This window comes from Anomaloglossus baeobatrachus, chromosome 6 (assembly GCF_048569485.1).
Source record: "Anomaloglossus baeobatrachus isolate aAnoBae1 chromosome 6, aAnoBae1.hap1, whole genome shotgun sequence".
Taxonomy (NCBI): Eukaryota; Metazoa; Chordata; class Amphibia; order Anura; family Aromobatidae; genus Anomaloglossus; species Anomaloglossus baeobatrachus.
In genome coordinates this window covers 194246575-194270019 of record NC_134358.1, presented here as the reverse complement: position 1 = coordinate 194270019, position 23445 = coordinate 194246575, and the positions used below count along the sequence as shown (strand labels likewise).

General features: G+C 39.8%; 1 protein-coding gene across 1 annotated transcript in view; it reads right to left on the bottom strand.

The window, feature by feature from the left end:
• DOK6 (docking protein 6) overlaps positions 1 to 23445 on the bottom strand; it is an 802283-nt gene that overhangs the window by 98552 nt on the left and 680286 nt on the right. Inside the window, exon 8 of the mRNA XM_075316414.1 lies at positions 18958 to 19031. Coding sequence (XP_075172529.1) covers positions 18958 to 19031 — 74 coding nt within the window. The remainder of the gene's footprint in view (positions 1 to 18957; positions 19032 to 23445) is intronic.

Genomic DNA, 23445 nt, shown 5'->3' with positions numbered 1-23445 from the left:
ACCCAGCCAAGTTAAAGCTTCACAGCTGGGGCCTGGTATTTTTAGACTGGGGAGACCCATGTTATTGGGAGCCCCCCAGCCTAAAAATATCAGCCAGCAGCTGCCCAGAATTGCCACATCCATTAGATATGACAGTCCTGGGACTTTATCAGGCTCATCCTGATTACCCTGGTGCAGTGGCAATCAGGGTAAAAAGGCGTTAATGGCAGGCCATAGCTGCCACTGAGTCCTAGATTAGTCATGGCAGGTGTTTATGAGACACCGCATCATCACTAATTTGTAAGTTAAAGTAAATAAACACGAACACCAAAAAATCCTTTATTTGAAATAAAAGACAAAAAAGCCACTCTCTTTCACCACTTTATTAACTTTCAAACACCCATCCATATAATCCACATGAGGTCCCACGACGCTTCCAGCACTGCTACATCTGACACTCACAGTGAGCGCCATAAAACAAGACTGACTACTGTGAGCTCTACACAGCAACTGAAGGAAGTCATGCTATCAGCAGTGACATCCCCAAGGTTAGCCACTGCAACAGCAGCACGATCAGTGGTGCCGTCACTCAGGTGATTTCTGATAACAACTGGAGTCCTTCACCTGTAGCCGCAAATCAGGCTGCAACACAGAGACAGAGCAACGCAATGAGAATGAACTCGGGTGAACCTCTGACGTCACAATTGTAGGCCCGCACTACTGCCTGTGTCGCGGCACAGACATTAGAGGTTCACCCGAGTTCATTCTTATCCCATGGCTCTGTCTCTGTCTGCTGTCAGCGGGCAGTCAAGCTTTATAGTTCTTGCTGTGACAGGGCAAGTATATAGCAGGGCTGAGGCACCGTGGGATCTCATGTGGATTACTTCGGACGTGCAGGGGTGTTTAAGGGTTAATAAAATGGTGAAAGAGGGTAATTTTTGTATTTTATTCCAAGTAAAGAATTTTGGAGGTGTATTTGTTTACTTACTTCTACTGACAGATTAGTAATGGGGGTGTGGTCTCATAGACGACTGCCATCACTTATCTATGACTTAGTGGCTTCTGTGGGCTTCCATTAACTCCTTATTACCCCAATTGCCACTGCAACAGAAAGAGCTGGGTCCAGCGCCAGAATTGGCGCATCTTATGGATGTGCCACTTCTGAGACGGCTGTGGGCTGCCATTCTTAGGCTGGAAAGGGCCAAAAAACAATGGGCTTTCACACCCTAATAATATTAGCCCCCAGTTGTCTGCTGCACCTTGCCTGGTTTTAAAAAATGGGGGGGACCCCACATCATTTTTTTTTTCTTTTAATAAATTAAATAATTAAAAAAAAAAGTGTGAGATCCCCTCTATGTTTCATAACCAACCAAGGTGCAGAAGACAGCTGAGGGTTGCAGCCCACAACTGTTGCTGTACCTGTGCTGGACATGAAAAATGGGAGGGACCCCACGTCATTTTTTTTACCCCAAAAAAATAAACAAAAAAATAGCTGTTCAAGCTAACCATCCCTCTATTGAGCTTTTCTGTTGTCTTTCTATATATTCTACCTGTTCTTTCTTATTATTATTCCACTGTATACGTTCTATCTATTGTTTCTATCTTATTTTTAACTATCTATCTATCCATCCATCTATCTATCTAGTCTAGTCTACCTATCTATCAATTATCCTATCATATTTTATTTCTCCTTTAAATAATGCACTGTCAAAAACGCATCAAAAATGCATTGAAAACACTTTTTTTGTCAAACGCAGTGTTTACAGTTGTCAAAGTAGATTAGAGGTTGCATTTTTTTTTCCGCAAATCAAGAACGCAGCATGCACACATACCCTAACACCTTAAGTGACAATATTCCTGCACAACTCGGAAACTGTACAAACATATTGCAACATTTGGACTTGACATGCCTGTCTTGGTCAGCTATGGCAATATGGGTGTACCATGAGTGGTTCATAGGCAGAATATGATGTGGCTAAGCCTAGTCATCAAATTTATGAAAAGTTGCAAAAGTGGCCCAACTTACTCCAGAAATTAACTCTAATCTCTGACTGGAATATATTTCTGGTGGCAATGCATGTTAGTTAACTAATGCATATAATTTATTAAGCAGCATGCACTTCTAGATGAATTAGGTGCATTATACTCCAGCAACCCCCTTCACTAACACTAGTGTATGCAATGACAGTCTAAATAAATTCATTTCATTGTACAAGAGTGACTACAAAATGAAATTGTGATTACACCATTAAAAATGGTGACAAGTACACTTTTAGAAATTCAAACTGGTGCCAATGAGAAATTCATGTATTCATCAACCCCTAGAAACACTACTAGTGAGCAGAAGAAGCCACTGTTTCTCTAATCGGAGGAGAATATGAGGGCACCTGTGTTTGTTACTGTGGTTTAAAACCTTTTTGCTTAAATGGGCTGTTACACTTAAGGGCTCGGTTCCAATTTTTGCACAAAAAAGTGCAATCCGGTAAAATATCGCATTGCACTTGCACCAGCGCAAACCTATGGGGCAGTGTTCATCTGCGATTGATTCCTCATGCTATATCGGCATGAGAAATGAATCGCAGCATGCTGCATTTGGCAGCGAGTCTCGGCTCACACTCACCCATACAAGACTATGGGTGCATGTGAAACATTGCACTGCACTCGCATGTCATGCGACCGCAGTGCGATGCATGCAGATACACGCTGCGAAGGAGGGGGAGACAGTGCTCCCCCTGGTTCTCCGCAGTTGTGATCCGATCGCAAGATCGGATTACAGTCGCATGACCTACGGCTCACACTCGAGGCAGATGGTTTTTACCATATCGATTCCCATGCTTTCGCATCAGAAGCTATGGGCAAGTGGAACCGAGGCTTTAGTCTGATATTATAATTTATGATGTGTTATTTGTGTTGCTTATTATACAATGCCATGTGTTCTTGCCTACTGCTGCTAATGACATGCAATTTTAATATCATCTACAACTATTTTCACTTTGAAATATCAAATACTAACATGACATGTACATGTATGGTTCTTCCAAATATTGAAGGGGAAACAGTTGACAAAAGGTAGCAGTAAGCTCCGCTGTTATTTTATTTACTCAGGACAGCTCCATATTTTACTGTAAAGTCAATGTCCAGACTTGTAAAGCATTTTCAGATTTGACGATATCTGAGATCTATCTAGATTGATTGTAATCGCAATAACTTATAGTTATCAGTCTCTGGTGTTTGATCCAAATGAAAGATTTGTAAAAACTCCACATAAAGGAACACACTGAGGGACACTTTACAAATGAGACATGTCTCTTTTCCCCTAGGATCTTAGTGCGGAAATGAAGGCCCTTCATGCAAGAACAATGAAAAATTAATGTAGACAAGCAAGTTCTAAATAAATTATTAATAGGTAAAAGGCCGCTTTTGTTCACACTCAATAAAATATGTCATGAACTGGTGTCTTAGCTGCACTGTAGTGTATACAGAATGTACATATAGTGGCTATGAATTTATACAGTGCAGTAAATTATATGGGTAATTCCACGCAGTAAAGGCTTCATAAAGATGTAATTTTGAAAGTTTTTGTGTAGCTGACAATGCTACGGGAGAATCGAAGCATTACATAACGTGAGAACTGTAGCTGGGTGTTCAACTGAGAGGATGGGGTGAAACATCTGAGAGGGACTCAAAGCAGCTAACCGTGGTAACAACTATGGTGGCGCACACTAATTGTGGATTTTGGGGAACCTCAACAGATGACCGAGCTATTACTGGATATGAATCTCTACACAAAGGCCAACACTGATATTACCACATTATGGTTACCATATAGTGGTACATGTCAGTCCTGCAGACCGTATAAGAGATTATAGTACAGTTATATAAAGTGACTTACAGGTGACATTCTATCTTATGGAGTTTTTCATTTTTCCCATCTTTTCTATCTGGTCCAAACAAACAGGACAACTACTTCCAGCCATGATTCATCTACAGAGAATACAGCAAAGACACACTTGACTTCTCACATGTCCAGCACCATTTCTATCTTTTCTCAACGTGCACAAACTCCTCATCCTGCTGATACTCCATTATTGAGCTGCTGCTGTATGTGTCCCCATTACTGCAAGTGCTGTGTGGTAGAAAAACAGGCTCCACTTACTGCCCCACATAATAATACCCACCATTCTGCCCCTTACATGGGAATAATGCCTCGTTTGTTCTCTCTAGATGGTAAATTTGCCTAGAAAATATTAATACCCTGTGCAAGTACCATAGAACCCTATGCTGCTTTATTTGTTACCCATCCTGGTTTATATGTCCCCCATCCTGGTACATATAGTTGTAAGTAAAAGGGTAACAATGTTTTGAACTTTTGACTTTCAGGCTCCATATCTCACCATCCACTACAGCTTTGAGCATTAGTTTACCTTAATTTTATAGACAATCTTCTTAGCTATCTCATACATAAAATTGACTTGCAACTATTTAGAATATGATTAGTTATGCAGATGCTCGGACTGTCACTGTATTGTTACTGTTTTGCTCCTAAGAATCTAAATTTTTTTTTTAATATTTAGTTAGTATTTTGTAAATCCCAGTTCCGGCACTGTGTGATGACATCACCACGCCAGGACTTTGACAACCTGCTATTTTGTTGACTGCAGTGTCCTGCCATCTTAAGAACAAAGAGCTGCAGCGCAGGAAGATCATGTCTTTACTGCATAGATGAACTATATTGGTGAGCTGTGCATACTGATATGGTCAACAGTGGCAGGCAGTAGCTCCTGGTGGGCCCCTATGCTATTGCATGACATGCACTGAAATCAGTCAGGTTATTTAAGGGGAAAGTCACTTTTGTTAGTCAAAAATTGCCTCATAATAAAGCATATGGATATAAGGTAAGAATGTGATGCAATTATTTTAAAGGAACTCTCTAATCTAAATAATAGCTTACCCTGGGGACTGGATGTGTAAAAATAATAAACTCACTAATACCCATCTACTGGAGTCATCTGGATCCAAAGCCCATTGTTTGGTCTGCTCCAGCATCGGAAGTGTATACAGCAACGTTCAATCAGCTACTGGACCACTGTGGCCTGTAGTTGGTTATAGCATACAGGTGACTTTGAGCAGCATGTCATCAGTAATAAATCTTCGCTCAAGTCACCTGACTGCTGTGCCAATCACAGACCCACATCAGTCTGTTAGCTGATTGAATGGTGACATCTCCACTTCCACTTCCAACACAGAAGATGGAGCGGCCTTTACTGGATGAAGTGGATTCCAGTAGTTAGGTATATATGAGTTTGTGTCTTTTTAACAGTGCTTGACCCCTGAACAAGCTGATTCTAAAGTGTCCTGCCTCCTTTTTTAAATTTTGCACCACCACCACTGTTGTTAGCATAGGCAGTGTATCCACAAATGTATTCTACTGCCGGCCTTCAATACAATAACATAGTGCCGAGGGTGGTGCATGTGCAGATCAAGATCTCAGCTCAATGATGTCTTCATTACACCGAGATCTCAATCTGCCCAATGCGCCGCTTTGGCACCATTTTGTTGAAGACCAGAAGACCAGCCATGTAATCAAAGAGATGTGCTGCCCATGCCATTGACGGTAGAGGAGTAAAATTTCAAAAAGGATGCAGGTCACTGAAGAATCAGTGACCTATCATAGAAACGCTGGAGGCAGGTGCAGTTGCTGGAGCAGAAGAAACAAACCCCATTCCTGCCCTTGTGCATTGAAATATCATTAGATGAAAACTTCAAATCCTGATTAAACAAGAACCGCAGATTGGATGGATTCACCCAAAAGTATCAATTCAATCAGCATATCATCATCAATATGTCTATGCCTTTACTTTATATTGCTAAATCCTGCTGATAGATTCTCTTTGAGTACAGTGTAACCTATGGATATTTGCAGCAAGCCATTCATACACGGTAAGCTCATTATTGCAATTAAATGTAGATGGTAATAAAACATTTAGAATATTTTGGATTACATCCTGGTGTATACACGGCTTATAGAAAATATATATAGAAAGTATGAGTTTCTGTTTATGATGAGATATCACAATGACAAATACAATCAGATGCCGACCATGGTGTTACATTGCAGCTCCCTGCGACTTTACAGATTATAAACAAACCCACATCCCACTGTCATCATTCATATGATTATTCATTATACCAGTAAATTGTGCAATCATTGGCAGCTCAATTACTAATGATGAATGTTGTATCCATTTTTAGGTATCTCATTTTACTTCCAAGAATTTGGCTCGCTGAGTAAAATCTGCTGTTTTGACATTAATGCTAATGTTTTTCTAGGCAGATTGAGAAATGAGTCTGCTACCTTGCAGTACACCAAGCCATCTATTGACATCCACATTATTGTGTTACTGTAATCTTCTTTGTCAGTTACCTTAAAAACTTAAGTGTCTAGCATTGATGCTGAAGATGTGTGAATATTTATGGCTATCAATGGCGAAGGGTATGCCCTTGACATCAATAATTCTTCTGGCTTTATGGAGGTATTAAAGACAGTTTTGTTCATTTAATAGTATGAAATAAAAAAAAGAGGTTTTTTTAACCCTTTAACTGCTGACTTTATTGTGCCTACTTCAGCACAGCCTACAATTTGGTATGAATTAATATTTTAAGCACGATGAACGTTGGAAAAATGTTTGTATCTGTCGATGGTCATCTCTACTTTGGACATTTTTTTTACTTCTCTTTTACAGCAATATGTTAGGAAAAACATTTTAAATACTTAGAAATTGACCAATTGATAGAGTTCTAAGGCTAGGGCCCCACTTTGCGTTTTCCTACTTGCAGTTCTAAACGCACGTTTTTGCCTTAATTGATTTAGCCAAAGTTGCCTTTTTCAGAAATTTAGCACTTAAAACGCATGCGTATTTACCGCATTTTAGATGTGTTTTCAGCGCTTTTTACCTGCTTTTCCACCTGCGTTTTGATAGATGCGTTTTAAACATCATGACACTGCTAAATAAAGTTTAAATAGTCAAACTCAATGAAAAAATTGGAAAAAAAGTAACAAATCTATATTTTTGTGCAAAATAATGAAAATAGATTAATTTAATGAAATTATAGCGGTAATATGATATTTAATGGAAAAATTGCATTAATTTATTAAAAATCTTATTTGTAATTGTCGGACTGTGTGTGTGTGTGTGTGTAAAGGGACATATACAATCATTATTTTGATGTCCAAAAAGCATGCGTTTTTGAAGTCCAAAACGCATGTTTTCTGGGCTGGAAAAGCAGGTAAAATGCAGGAATTTGCTGGAATCTTGGTTTTTGCCATTTCTCATAGACTTCAATGTTATCAAAACGCACCAAAAATGGCAAAAAAATTTCACATGTTGCTTCTTTGAACGCATGTTTTTTGCCACAAAATATGCTAATTAAACGCAGCGTTTTAAAACGCAAAGTGGGGTCAGAAACTTCACATTTTCCATAGGATAACATGGAAAAACAAAACGCAAGCCATTTGGCCATAAAACGCTGCAGCTCAAAACGCTGCAGAAACGCGGGTTGAAAACGCAAAGTGGGGCCCTAGCCTTAAAGTTCTTTTGAGGGCATATTTATAGGCATATACAGTATATTTCAAATGAGGGAAGTCTAAAAAGTTTGTAAAAGCTAGATTTTATATTAGAATTTCTTGGTTGCCCATATAATAAATTAGTGCGCTTTATAGGAAATAATTGTGGTATCACTCCAATATCAAAAGAAAAAACGGCTCTAATTGTAAAAAATGAGCCATTAGAGTTTCTTTTTTTATTTGCTTTTTCTTTTAGCCCTTCCTGCTGGATTTTTACAGACTTTATATCTGATCTTTGGTGGTTCCAGGAATGGGGAACTCTATGATGAGATTTTTTTTTGGACCAGAAACTTCTATGGGAAAAAGAGAATGGGGAAGGGAAGATAGCGTAATGCTAATCTAAGCATAATAGCGTGTGACATAATGGAAATGGATTAAATTGCACTCACTGATTGGAAAATGCATAAAGCGTATTGCACTCCTGTCTGCCTTAGCAAGGTGTACTGGACAAATATGCTGCTCCGACAGAAAGGGTGTGTAACGGATCCTCCCTTGGACCTCAACAAAGAGTAATGAAGTGAAAGAATATAATTCCATGCAGCGCTCCCTGGAACCAGAGTGATAGTGTGTACGAGATAAAAAGTTATATTGATGCTAATAAAAAATTAATAATTACAATACGTTTCCGGCATGCATGGCCTATATCAGGTAAAAAAAATATATATATTATTACCTGGTGAAGGCCATGCATAGCCGAAATGCATTGTAATTATTATTAATTTTTACTACCATCAATAAAACTTATATGTCACATACACTATCTCTCTAGTTCCTAGGAGCGCTGCACAAAATTATATTGTCTTGCTTCATTAAGATTTTTTTTTGGGAAGCCTGCAAACAAAAATGGATTGCACAAAGTGGAAAACTTCTGTAAATGTTTTTCCTCCACTATTTCTTTGTTACAGTAAGAAATTAAGCCTGTGAAGTTTAGCTAGAATTAGTTACAAACCTTGAGTTTTGAACATTGTAGACTGTATTGCAACTATGGAAAATAAGGTATTTTTAAAATCTCATGAAAAACTGAATAAGTGAGCCTGTGTGTTTAGTATTATTATTATTATTATTATTTATTATTATAGCGCCATTTATTACAAGGCGCTTTACAAGTGAAAAGGGTATACATAAAGACTAGTACAACAATTATTAACAGTACAAAACAGACTGGTACAGGAGGATAAAGGACCCTGACCGCGAGGGCTCACAGTCTACAGGGAATGGGTGATGGTACAATAGGTGAGGACAGAGCTGGTTGCGCAGTGGTGTACTGGACTGAGGGTTACTGCAGGTTGTAGGCTTGTTGGAAGAGGTGGGTCTTCAGGTTCCTCTTGAAGCTTTCAATGGTAGGAGAAAGTCTGATATGCAGGGGCAGAGCGTTCCAGAGTATGGGGGAGGTACGGGAGAAATCTTGTATGCGATTGTGGAGAAAGGAGATAAGACAGGAGTAGAGAAGGAGATCTGAGGTTTTGCGGAGGTAGTTATCGGGAGACAAGGTCACAGATGTAAGGAGGAGACAGGTAGTGAATGGCTTTGTATGTCATGGTTAATATTTTGAACTGGAGTCTTTGGGCAATGGGAAGCCAGTGTAAAGTATGGTTTGTTTTAAGAGGGAGACTTGAGATTCAGTGACATAGCATTTAGGGTATATAGAAGCGAATAAAGTGTATTAAATCACTGTTTTTATTTGTATGTATTCCTGTGTTTGTGAAATCATTATTAGTAAAATGTGCTCCATTATTGGCCATGCCAGAAAGATTAGGGAGGTAAATAAGTGTCTCAAGAATTGATATAAGAAGGAAAGTTTGGGGTTCCTGGAGAACTGGACTGACATATCTGTTGTCTACCATTAATCCTGATACAAAACATTCAAAAAGGTGGAACAATTAAATATTTATCAGCCTTTCACACTGATATTTTTTCCTCTCTCCACCTCCTTCTAAGAGCCATTACTTTTTTATTTATTTTTATATTTATTTATATATTTATTATTTTTATATTTATTTTTTGTCAACATACCTGTATGAGGGTTTGATTTTTTGCAGGATGATTTGTATTTTTTGAATTAAACCATTCAATATTTTTATTGTGTTTATTAGACTGTAAAAAAGGCCTAGTATTAATATGGTTTTTCATGTAATTACAATTAAAACTATATCAAACTTTTATAGTTTTTTATTTAATTGATGAAAAAATAATTGCTTTTTTGCCCTAAAAAATGTTATTGTCACCAATTTTCAAATTCTGTACTGTTTTAATTTTTTATTTCAATAAAGCTGTGTGAGAACTTGGGTTTTACGTGACGAGCTGTTTTTATCTATAAATATTGGGATAGAAATTATGTTTCTCTTTGCAATGTTTGGTTTTGGTGTCTTTTTAAAAAACACAATTCTATCATTTAGATTTTTTTTCTTTCTTTAATTTACCACGTGGGTTAAATAATTTTATACTTTAATAGATCAGACTTTTACAGATTCAAACATACTAAAGCTTTGTTTTTCCTAATTTCACTTTTATATTTCTTAATTTCTAATGTGGGTTAAGGGAATGGTATCATTTTTTTTATATATATTTTTCCCCATTTTTTTCAGTGGAAGTCATGGGCTGATGGTGACATGAGATGTTTGTGACAGTGCACTCACATACTGACTGGAGTGTGTGCTCTAGACCAGAGGTTCCCAACTCCAGTCCTCAAGGCACACCAACAGTGCATGTTTTCAGGATTTCCTTAGTATTGCACACGTGATAATTTAGTCACCTGCAAAGGTGCTGAATCCAACACCCATGCAATGCTAAAGAAATCCTGAAAACATGCACTGTTGGTGTGCCTTGAGGACTGGAGTTGGGAACCTCTGCTCTAGACTGTTGCAGTTTCACTGCATGTAAGCCTTGGGATGCAATTCAAGTATAGTTAAAAAGAGAGTGTTATTAGTCAACATAAGGGGAGGTGTAGAAGTTATTCATTAACTACTTCACAACCATGGATGTACCTGCACATCCAAGGTTGTGCCAGTCCCTTTAATGTGGTCTGATCTAATTCATCCCCACCTGTTAATTAGTTAAATAATGCTGTCAATCACTGACAGCAGGCTTTACCGAGTTCCAGCAGCCTCGTGATGTGATCGCAGGGTGCTGATGGGTTGTCATGAGATCCCGGGGACAACTAATGACCCATGTTGCTGTCATAATGAAGTGCCTGTGAATGGCGGCTGACCGCCGACATTCACAGGAGATCAGCATTTCTGCTGTTTAGAGGGATGTTGAAGCACCACTCTGAACAGTGGAAGTGATCGGACAATGTGAGCTTCAAGTTTCCTTAAGGAACTAGTAAAATCAATTAAAAAGCAAAAAAAGTTTTGAAAAATATGAAAAACACCAAAACACAAAAGTTCAAATCACCTCCTTTACCTCATTGAAAATAAAACAAGAAAAAAAACATATTTACACATATCAGAATTGTTTTTAACCCCTCAAATAAAAATAAAAAATTACAGTACAAGTTTGATATCTACAGACTGGTACTGATCTGGGGAATCACGTTGCCAGATCAGTTTTACCATATAGTGAACATGGTATTTTAGAAACCCTAAAAATAACAGTGCAATTACACTTTCTGCACAATTTCACACCACTTGGAATTTTTTCCTGTTTTCCATTACAATATGTGACAGAATCAATGGTGTCATTCAAATGTGCAACTTGTCTTGCAAAACACAAGCCCTAATATGGCTGTATTGACTGCAAAAAATAAAAAAAGTTATGGCTTTTGGATGGAGAAGAAAAAACTAAAACAGGAAACTGTCGGGGTGGGGTGTAAACTGAGGAATACTGGGGGATGCACTGAGGACAACTCATTTACAGATGTAATAAAACTATTTTTATACAATTTATATAAAGTGAAAGTAGTGAAATCTAAACTACAGGCATGATCTTTAATGACGCCTAAGTCCCCTTTATGAATGTAGAAGTAGTTTAATTTTAGTTTTGGTGTGAAAGACTCCTTTAAAGTGGTGCTTAGGTTATACTGTATACAGCTTAAAAGCATGGGAAGCAAAAGCCATATCACAAAAAGATTGCTCCTCTCTATCAGGCAGCATATTCTGGCTGAATGACGACATTGGGAATGCTCAAATGCAGGTGACAAAGTGGCAATGCCGTGGAAAAATACAGCTCCACTATGGGCAAAATAATTCATGCTCCCTGCATAACACATATCTTAAATTTGACCATGCCAAATATTTAAAGAAATATTCTATCTTGAAGAAGAAGGTAGCCACAGCCAGGAGAATGTCTGCACATTACAACCATTACAACCATTCTTACATGCTGAAGCAAGGCCTCCAATAACAGGATGGTTTGCTTGACTATTGCCTGATTCGCAATGTGGCAATGCAATGGAATTCAGGTGACTGTGTTGGAGAATTTGTACATATAGCAATATAGCATAAAGTGGTGACATTATATGATGCACACATGAAAACTGGAGCCTTTGGAAGAGAACGCAATATTTATCATAAGGGACAACTGTGGCATCAACAATGTAAAGCCGGTTTCAGACATCCGTGTTTAATCAGGTACAAGTCACATGCATGGTTATGGTCATACGTGTGTCATACATGTTTGCATACATGTCACACGTACCGGAGAAAACACAAGTCTTTTACATAAACATATTTTCTATATTTACCTGTATTCAGCTTTGTTGTCTTCGTCTCCCGCTTTTGACCCCTGCTCATTATATTCATTGATTATTCATCGCAGTGAGGAGCTGGAAGCCAGGGCATTGAGGGGGCAGCGCTGGGCACAGCACCACTTAGGACAGCATCGCGGGGACAAGTGAGTATTCACAGAGCAGTGTGTGTGCAGTGACGTCCAGGAGGTCATTTGAGTTCCCAATGAACTCTGATGACATCCTGATGACATCCCTGCAACACCCGCACTACAGCAGGTGTCACCACGGTGACTTCACAGTTCATTAGCGTTCATTGGGAACTTTAATGAGTCCTTGATGCTGTCCCCGTGATGATCTGAGTTCCAGGTCCTCACCACACACACACACACACACACACACACACATACACTGAGCACATATACACACATATGTATACACACATAGGAGACACACATGGATACACCGAGCACATACGCACACACAACGCACATGCTTGTATAAACTGAACACACACACACATATGTATACTCACGCACACACAAACACTGCTGGATACTTACCTGTCCCCAGCAATGCAGTCCCTGGCACTGAAGTCTCCAGCGCTTCTCCGGATTCCAGCTACTCAGTGGAGTGAATATTCAGTGAGTATAATGAGGGGGGTGTCAGGAGCAGGAGGCAGCAGAGCCAAAGACAGCACCGCTGGATACAGGTGAATATAGAAAATCTTTTCATTTAAAAGACCCGTGTTTTCTCCGGCATGTGTCACACTGATGTCACACAGATCATATCAGTGTGTGATCCGTGTGACACCCGTGCTGCTGGAGAAAACCGGACATGTCTGCATGCGGGGTCATGAGGGGTCACACACCATGAAAACACGGCCGTGTGAATAACATAATAGATTAACATGGGTGCGTTTGGCATCCGTGTTAAAAACGGATGTCACACGTACCTGAAACACGGCCATCTGAAAACAGCCTAGTCAACTCATATTTATGTTAACAAAAACATGCACAAAGTTGGAACAAGAAAGGAAGAAGAACAGCAACTGTTTCATATAAATTGTCATCCTAGGCTGTTGGGGAACTTAAGGCATAAGAACTAGGTACATGAGCAGGACGTGGAGGAAAATGAAGAGAAGCAGGTGAATGTGAAGGGAGACATTGAGTTATTCTAAGCAGAAGCAAATGACAATACTAATAGTGTGAAATTGATGACAACAATGCTGACTATGATAACCAACTGTTGCAGCAGAGGACGGAAAATGAGACCATGGGGCCCCTCCTACTGGCAAGCATTGGAAGCTGTCTGCTTAATTGCTTGTGAGCTGTAAGGTATATTGTCTAGCGAAGAGATGAGTTTTGGAAAGCCGACCTTACTATAAAAGCAAAATAGGGTAACTTTTTACAGCTTCCAAAATAGAGTAAAAAATTAGAGCTTTATCAGGATAAGCTGTGTTACCTACTCTGTAAAGCTGTAACTGAACAGATTCCTCCTGACTGCTTGTCTATCCAGGAGTTTCCCTACCTGCAAAAGCCAATGCTCCTTCACTTGTGCTAGCATTACCACTACAACAAGTAATGAGACAGCAATTACAGTATATCAGACATGATGGATTGATGGATCACAAATTGTATCTGATTCTAATTCAACATGATGCACAACAGCAAACAGAGGTCCACCACCTGAACAGACAGGTTCAGTTGTATCTAGATTGTATCCTTTCTCAAAAAGGTACTCTGAGCTTTAACCCCATGGGCTTATGGGTCAACAAATTGGACCTGCGGCAAGAACTGGTCCAGCTTGTAGTGTATTGTCTGCCCCATGTGTATTGTCTTGTCCAACCTCCAGTGTACTGTTAGAATTTTCATTTTGGGATGTGTCTTTGTCATGTTCAAGTAAACCAGATTGTTATGCAAAAGTGCGTAAATCAAAAAGGTTTTCAAAATTAATCAGGCATGGATTAGTGCAGATTTTTATTCACATTCAGCTAATTTAAATGATTAAATCGGCTAAAGCATCAGCTTACTTGCTCAATTTGTTCTATATTGTTCTAATGCCACCATTGTTGATACCACCACACAACTTTACATCAATTGCCTGTCTGTGATATTATATCTATAATGTGTTTCCTGCTAAGGTTTCCAGTGGTTGACCTACACAGCCAGACGTATCCTTGCCTGATCCATCATATTATACCACATTGTCTGTTTGTTTCCATTACCACAACCAAAAAACAGGTAGTCAGCTACACATCTCCTGGATGCCCATTATATTCTATAGCAAAACTGTACTGCTGCTGGGAACCCTACCCTGTAAGGATAAAAAAAAACCTTAAACTGCTCTCAAAAAAAGGATAATTTTTGCCAGCTTTTTAAACACTATAGCCTCTTCACATTTAAAACAGAAAACCTGTTTATGCTCCCATAAAGTGAAAATTATTGAAAGGCTTGTAAAAAAAAACATTGTTGCTTTATTTTCCCATCAAAACAATGTTACTTCTTCCAAAAAATTGTTTTCATTGTTTCTTTGTTTTTACCGCTACTTAGGAAAAAGAGATTGATTCTTCCATATACATTGCAAATCACTTGAACATTACCAAATGATTTGTTTTTTTAGGGGTTAGAGAACTTGAAGAGATTTTATACAGTCATTTTAGACCTCAGGGTGTCATATACAGCCACTTAATAATCCAAGATTGTGCCACACGTGTGGCGAGCTGGCTGCATTCATCCTCCTCCTCTGATTTTTGTTACATGTGACATGGCAGATTCAACAGAAAGCTCCTCCCCAGATCCATTCAGGTCACCCACTATAATCTGCCCGGTGTCCTTAGTACCTAGTGCTGCGTTGATCCCCCGCGATCCCTCCTCCTCTTTCTCAAAAGATGGTGGCTACATGAGCACAGCTGCTGTCAGCCAGCTTCCTCCATTCAGTGATGATTAGCTTACTGAAGCTCACACTGCAATTCTGTGGACCCGGGGAGAGTGGGTGCACATGAAGGGTCTGCACTCCTAGAAAATGGGGGATATGTTTCCTGAGCGTGCCCTCCATTTTTTTTAAAGATCCAGAATCATCATGGGACCTTTAAAATGGATTACAGTGGTCCAGATTTTTCTTTTCTTTTCAATAAATTGGTGAAAGATGGAATGTGTTGGGGAGCATTTTTTCAAATTGTTTTTTCTTGTCTATTTTTTTTATTACTGACATTTAGTGATGTTGGGTATCTGATAGATGCTGCAACATCAAGAACTGCTGGGCTTGATGCCAGCTGACATCACAGCTGGTATCAACACAATATATTACCCCATTTGTCATCAACGGGATGAGCTGAGCAATGCGCCAGGGTTGGCACATCTAATGGATGCACCACTTCTGGGGTGGCTGCGACTTGCTATTTTTAGGCTAGGAAAGGCCAAATAACAATGCATGTTCCCACCCTGAAAATACCAGACCCCAGCTGTCAGCTTCACCTTGGCTGGTAATCCAATTTGGGGGGACCCCATGTTTTTTTTATTTGTTTTTTAATAATTTAAAAATAAACCAAAAAAACAGCCTGGGATGCCCTCCATTTTGAATTACCAGCCAAGGTGAAGCTGTCAGCTGTGGTCTTCAGGTTACAGCCATATGCTTCACCATAGCGGTCTGTCAAAAATGGAGGGGTTCCAGACATAATTTTTTTAAATTATTTATTTCTTTTTTGGTTAAATACAAGGCTAAGTACCTGATTAGTGCTACATGAAAGTCACTAAAGGGTGCCAACTTAGCATATGGGGTAGGACATTATATATGTGTTTGACATTTATCCATTTATCCTTGCTTTTTAGGCTATGTGCCCATGATCAGGATTTGCAGCATTTAGGACACAGAGTGTTTTCATTGCGTCCATAATGTTGCATTGTGCAGTACAAGTGCAGTGGAAAGATTTTTAGAACTCCCCTGCCCACTGTGCTTCTTTTCTATGCAGCATAAATTGACCTGTTTATGCTGCAAAGGCTTCCTGAGCTGCTCCATGTCAACTTATGTTGCGGAGACAAGAAGAATAGAAGAATCCGTCCGCAGTGGCCTGAACCAGGATCATGGGCACAGGCAGCTGCGTTCTCCTGTGGACAACACTCACATCTCCGCAGGAGGGCTGGCACTGTGTACTAGATGCCGTGTTGCCGAATTGTGGGCACATAGTCTAAGGGGTACTTTGCATGCTGCGACATCGCAAGCCGATGCTGCGATGTCAAGCGCGATCGTCCCCGCCCCTGTCGCAGCTGTGATATCCTTGTGATAGCTGCCGTAGCGAACATTATCGCTACGGCAGCTTCACATGGACTCACCCGCCCTGCGACGTCGCTCTGGCCATCACGCTTAATAAGGAGGCGGGTCGTGCGGCGTCACTGCGACGTCACACGGCAGGCGGCCAATAGAAGCGGAGGGGCGGAGATGAGCGGGATGTAAACATCCCGCCCACCTCCTTCCTTCCGCATATCTTACGGAAGCCGCGGTGACGCCGGTAGGAGATGTTCCTCGCTCCTGCGACTTCACACACAGCGATGTGTGCTGCCGCAGTAGCGAGGAACAACATTGGACCGTCGCGTCAGCGTAATTATGGATTACGCCGACGCTGCACCGATGATACTATTACGACGCTTTTGCGCTTGTTAATCGTATCATCGAACCTTTACACACTACAATGTCGCATGCGATGCCGGAAGTACGTCATTTTCAATTTGACCCCACCGACATCGCACCTGCGATGTCGTAGTGTGCAAAGCCCGCCTTAAAGTGAGAAGTTTAGTGCTACAGCAACATTTTTGTGAAGTACCTGTGGATTCCAAATGCTCATGACACCCCTGAATAAAATCCTTGAGGTTTCTAGTTTTCAAAATGAACTCAATTGTGGGGATTTCTGCTGTATAGGTACCTTAGGGGCCCTGCAAATATGACATGGTGCGCGAAATTTATTTCAACTTTTCTAAAATGAAAATTGTGCTCCTTCTGTTCCGAGCCCTATTGTTCATTCAAATAGAGGTTTTTGGCCACATGTGGGGTATCCCTGCGCTCATAAGACATTGCATAACAAACTGCGGGGTCCACTTTTTGGTATTTCCTCTTTGGAAAGTGAAAAATCTGGTGCTAAAGCCACATTTTTGAACATTTTCAATTTGACAGCCTAAAGCCTGCTTTACACGCTGCAATGTATCTTACAATGTGTCGGCGGGGTCACGTCTTAAGTGACGCACATCCGGCATCATAAGTTACATTGCAGTGTGTGACAGGTACGTGCGATTGCGATTGAACGGTAAAACGTTCATCGCATACACATCGTACCTTTCTCTAGAATTGCACGTCAGATTGTTCATTGTACCCGGGGTAGCACACATTGCAGTGTGTGACACCCCGGGAACGATGAACAGATCTTACCTGCGTCCTGCGGCTCCCAGCCCACAATGCGGAAGGAAGGAGGTGGGCGGGATGTTTACGTCCCGCTCAGCTCTGCCCCTCCGCTTCTATTGGCTGCCTGCCGCGTGACGTCGATGTGACGCCGAAGGTCACTCCCACTCCAGAAAGTGGACGTTCGCCGTCCACATCGCGGTCGTATGGAAGGTAAGTGCATGTGACGGGGGTTAATCGTTTTGTGCTGCACGTTCAACAAATTGAACATGCCACACATACGATAGGGGCGTTGCAAATCGCATACGATATCGTATGCGAAATTGCAACGTGTAAAGCAGGCTTAATGTTATCAAATGCTGTGAAGTACCTCTGGGTTCAAAATGCCCACTATACCCCTTGATAAAATCCTTGAGAGGTCTAGATTCCAAATGGGGTCACTTGTGGGGAGTTTCTGCTGTTCCGAGCCCTCCCATTTGTCCAAACAGAGGTTTCTTACCACATGTAGGGTATCAGTATACTCAGAATAAATTGGTTAACAAATTTTGGGTGTCATTTTTTTGTTTTATTTCTTCTAAAAGTGAATAATTTGGGGCTAAAGCAACATTTTTTAGTAAAATGATTTTTTTTTTTATTTTTATTTTTTTTTTTCCATTCCACATTGCTTTGGGTCCTGTAAAGCACCTGAAGGATTAATAAACTTCTTGGATGTGGTTTTTAGTACTTTGAGGGGTGAAGTTTTTAGAATGGTGTCACTTTTGGGTATTTTCTGTCCCCTCGGCCTCTCAAAATCACTTCAAATGTGATGTGGTTCCTAAAAAGATGGTTTTGTAAATTTTGTTGAAAAAGTGGGAAATTGCTGATGAACTTTGAACCCTTCTAACTTCCTAACCCCAAAAAATTTTGTTTAAAAAATTGCGCTGATGTAGAGTAGACATGTGGGAAATGTAATTTATGAACTATTTTATGTGACGTAACTCTCTGGCTTAAGGTCATAGAAATTAAAAAAGTTTAAAACTTACGAAATTTTCATCAAATTTCTGATTTTTTCACAAATAAAAGCAAAAAATACCATTCTAAATTTATAACTATGCTCAACTACAATTTGTCATGAAAAAACATTGTCAAAATCACCGGGATCCATGGAAGCGTTTCAGAGTTATAACCTGTGACACTGGTCAGATTTGCAAAAAATGCCCTGGTCATTCAGGACAAAATTGACTTCTTACTTAAGGGGTTCATGAACACCATTCAATTCACCATTATATAAATATAAATAAAACAATCTATTATATAAAGGTACCTGCATCCCTGGCTTGATGTCATCAGTTCTTGACCATGAAACCAAGAAATCTGAAGAATCTCCCATCAGACATCCTAATGGCAATAAATAATTGTTTTGTGAATGCCTCAGAAATTGCATTTGTGTATACATTATGAGTATTAATCAATTTGATAAGCATTTTCATACTAACCGGGTCTATGTATTAAAGTGAACCTGATAACTCATACATGCTGCCAGATCCACGGGCAGCATATATTAGACACTTTCTCAAACAGAACCAAACAAAGTCTCTACCTCAGCACTGGCGTGATGCAGACTGTATTCACCCTCGGCAATAATAAAGAAAATTGATTAGTGGTTCCGCACTCGTATACAAAGTAGTAGTTGCAATATCCAGGTAATAGAAGAAAAAAAATCAAGTGGCACTCACCAGTCATAACAGCAATCATTTACTGTATTTTCACATTAATAGTCAAGGCATGGCAGGAAAACAGAGGTGCGTGGGGGGCAGATAACAGCCGTTTTGCATGACTAGCATGCTTCTACAGGTCTTGAGGTTGTTATCCGGATGCCCTTTGCCTCTCTTTTTTTGCGAATCTTGTCTTTTAATGTGAAAATACAATAAAGGATGGTTTTTACGAATGGTGAGTGCCACTTGATTTTTTCTTCTGTTACCTGGATGTATTTGGCACTGTTTGTATGATTTCAGCCACGTGTGTTTGACTCTGACACACCGTGGGATTTCAGAGCAAAACATACTTTAAAAGTCTCCAGGCAACTTAGACAAGTAGGTCCCTGGTGGCTTCTCTCAGCCCACTGTCCTGGATTGACAGGACTCTGCCTATACGTACACATATGCTTGAAAAGAGTGGATATACAAGGTTTGGTTCACTGCACTGCTGACATGAACAAGGTTTTTTCAGTATGATTAAGGTTTTATATTACAGGCAACTTTTTAAGGATAAAATAAATGAAGATATGTGGATGTAGGCAGAGAAGTTTCAAGACAGGGCAATGGGTGTCGAGACTGCCTGTGCGATTAGTGTCCAACGTGGCTCAGCTTTTAATTTTTTTTCTGAAACATCACAGCATTTCAGAGGCAAACATACCTAGCTCAGATCGTACGGCCATTGCTTGACACATGCTGCCTATGGATCTGGCACTATTGTTCAGTTATCAGATTCACTTTACGTTAAAGGATATGTACAAGTAAATAAATTACTGTAGATGCTTTACTTCATATTTCACAATAGCTGCTTTAGAAACTTTTTTGGTATTTTAGAAACTAATTTCTGAGCATCTTTTATTAATATGATTATTAATATAATTTTATTAGGGTAATTATCGCTGTCTTTGCATTGCTATTTCAACAGCAATTTACAGATATTTCTTAATCGCTATTTTATATTAATAGTATCTATTATCCATACCGGAATTAATTGAGCATGGTTTCTCAAGGGGCTTGTATCAGCTATATTATTTTTCACAATTAAAACCAGAGAGTGATACATATTTTTTCTAATTTGCTTTTTTTCCCAGACATTTTTATTTTACTTTCTGTACATGATTATGAGAGCTGCCATTTTTCCTGAACGTCATTTAAAGATCGGCTATATAGCAGATACATGGGTAAGAGACAGAATTTGACTACAGTCGGAAAGTTTGCTAAACCTGCACTAATATTGGCAGAGAGGGTGTAAATATGTTTATATTTTGTATATATATATATTATATATATATATATATATATATATATATATATATATACTCTTACACACACACACAAAAGTGATTTTGGTAATTATTTTATTATATCTCTTAATCACAAAATACTGAAGATATGACTCCTTGATACAATGTAAAGTAGTCAGTGTAGAGCTTGTATAACAGGGAAAAGTTAGTGTGCCCTCTAAATAACTAAACGCACAGCAGATTATGTTTAAACCGCTTTCGACAAAAGTGAGTACACACCTAAGTGAAAATGGCCAAACCGTGCTCAAATTGTCAATATTTTATGTGGCCGCCATTATTTTCAAACACTACTTTAGCTCTTTTGGGCATGGAGTTCTCTAGAGGTTCACATGTTGCCACTGGAATCCTCTTCCACTCCTTCATGATGACATCACGGAGCTGGTGGCTGTTAGAGACCTTGCACTCCTACATCTTCCATTTGAGGATGCCACACAAATACTCAATAGAGTTTAGGTCTGGAGATATGCTTGGCCAGTCTAGCACCTTTACTCTCAGTACCTTTAGCAAGGCAGTGGTCATCTAAGATTTGTGTTTGGGTCCTTGTCATGTTGGAATAAAGCCCTGGGGCCCAGTTTCTGCGGGGACGGGACAATGATCTGCTTCAGTAAGTCACAGTACATGCTACCATTCATGGTTTCCTCATTAAGTTGCAGATCCCCACAGCCAGCAGAACTCATGCAGCACCAAACCATGTCACTTCTAACATCATGCTTTATTGTACAAAAGACACAATTGTCTTTGCACTCCTCATCTGGCTGCCACACATACTAGACACCATCTGCACCAAATAAGTTTTTCTTATTCTCATCAGACCACAATATATGGTTCCAGTAATCCATGTCCTTAGTCTGCTTGTCTTCATCAAACTGTGAGACTTTTTGTACATTATATTATGAAGAGACTTCCTTCTGTGATGACAGCTATATGGACAAATTTGATACACTGTGTGGTGTATATATAGTCTGAGCCCTGACAGTGTGCTTTCCATCCTTTTAATCTCTGCAGCAATGTTGGCAATACTCACACATCTATTTTGACAAGGCAACCTCTGGATATGATGTTGAGCACATGCACTCAACTTTTTAGGTCTACCATGGCGAGGTCTATTCTGAGTGGAACCTGTCTTGCTAATCCACTGTATGGTCTTGGACACTTTGCTGCAGCTCTGTTTCAGGGTGTTGGCAATCTTGTTTCAGTCTAGGAAATCTTTACGTAAAGCAACAATTCTTTTTTTTCAGATCTTCAGAGAATTCTTTGCCATGAGGCGCCATGATGAATTTCCAGTGACCAGTATGAGAGAGTGTGTGAGCGATAACACCAAATTTAATACACCTGCTTATCATTCACACCTGAGACTTTGTATCACTAATGAGTCACATGATGATGCCGAGTTGAAAATGGCTGTTGGGCATAATTTGGCTATTTTCTCTTAAGGATGTTCTCACTTTTGTTGCTAGTGGTTTTGACATTATTAGCTGTGTGTTGAGTTATTTAGATGGCACACCAAGTTTATACTGTTCTACAAGCTGTACACTAACTACTTTACATTGTATCAAAGTGTCATTTCGGGGCAAGGAGAAGGAGTAAAGTACCCCAGTATGGAGGATGGCAAATTGCATTCAACACTTTTCTACTGTCTAATAAATTGCAATTATAGGGAAGGTATCGTGAAAAAAAAAAAAAATAATAATAACTGAAAAAAATGTAAAGTTATAATGTTTAAATGTTTTGTTTAAATATTATTTTTTTTTTCATTGTGCAAAATATAAAAAAAATTAAAAAGTTTGATATTTTCCACTGTTAAACACTAGGGGGAGCAGCTTCTGAAATCCTACTGAATTTCCAGTGTATAAAAAGCTCAGATTACAGCCTGCCGTAAAGTGGGAGGAGTCTGCTCTCCTGTGTGTGATGTCGCCTCCCCCCTTCTAATCTGAGTGTTTACAACAGATAACAGAGAATGACATGTAGGGACACAGTTCACAGCCATTTTCATGGTGACCAGAAATGCCTAAAGTGTCACCAAGGACAGCAGGAGTATCACACAGGATAGGATTAGATACACGGCTCTGCAGACAGTATCACACAGGATAGGATTAGATACACAGCTCAGCAGACAGTATCACACAGGAGAGGATTAGATACACAGCTCTGCAGACAGTATTACACGATAGGATTAGATACACGGCTCAGCAGACAGTATCACACAGGATAGGATTAGCTACACGGCTCTGCAGACAGTATCACACAGGATAGGATTAGATACACGGCTCAGCAGATAGTATCACACAGGAGAGGATTAGATACACAGCTCAGCAGACAGTATCACACAGGATAGGATTAGATACACAGCTCAGCAGACAGTATCACACAGGATAGGATTAGATACACGGCTCAGCAGACAGCATCCCCCAGGAGAGGATTAGATACACGGCTCAGCAGACAGCATCACCCAGGAGAGGATTAGATACACGGCTCAGCAGACAGTATCACACAGGACAGGATTAGATACACGGCTCATCAGACAGTATCACACAGGATAGGATTAGATACACGGCTCAGCAGACAGTATCACACAGGATAGGATTAGATATACAGCTCAGCAGACAGTATCACACAGGAGAGGATTAGATACACAGCTCAGCAGACAGTATCACACAGGACAGGATTAGATACACGGCTCAGCAGACAGTATCACACAGGAGAGGATTAGATACACGGCTCAGCAGACAGCATAACCCAGGACAGGATTAGATA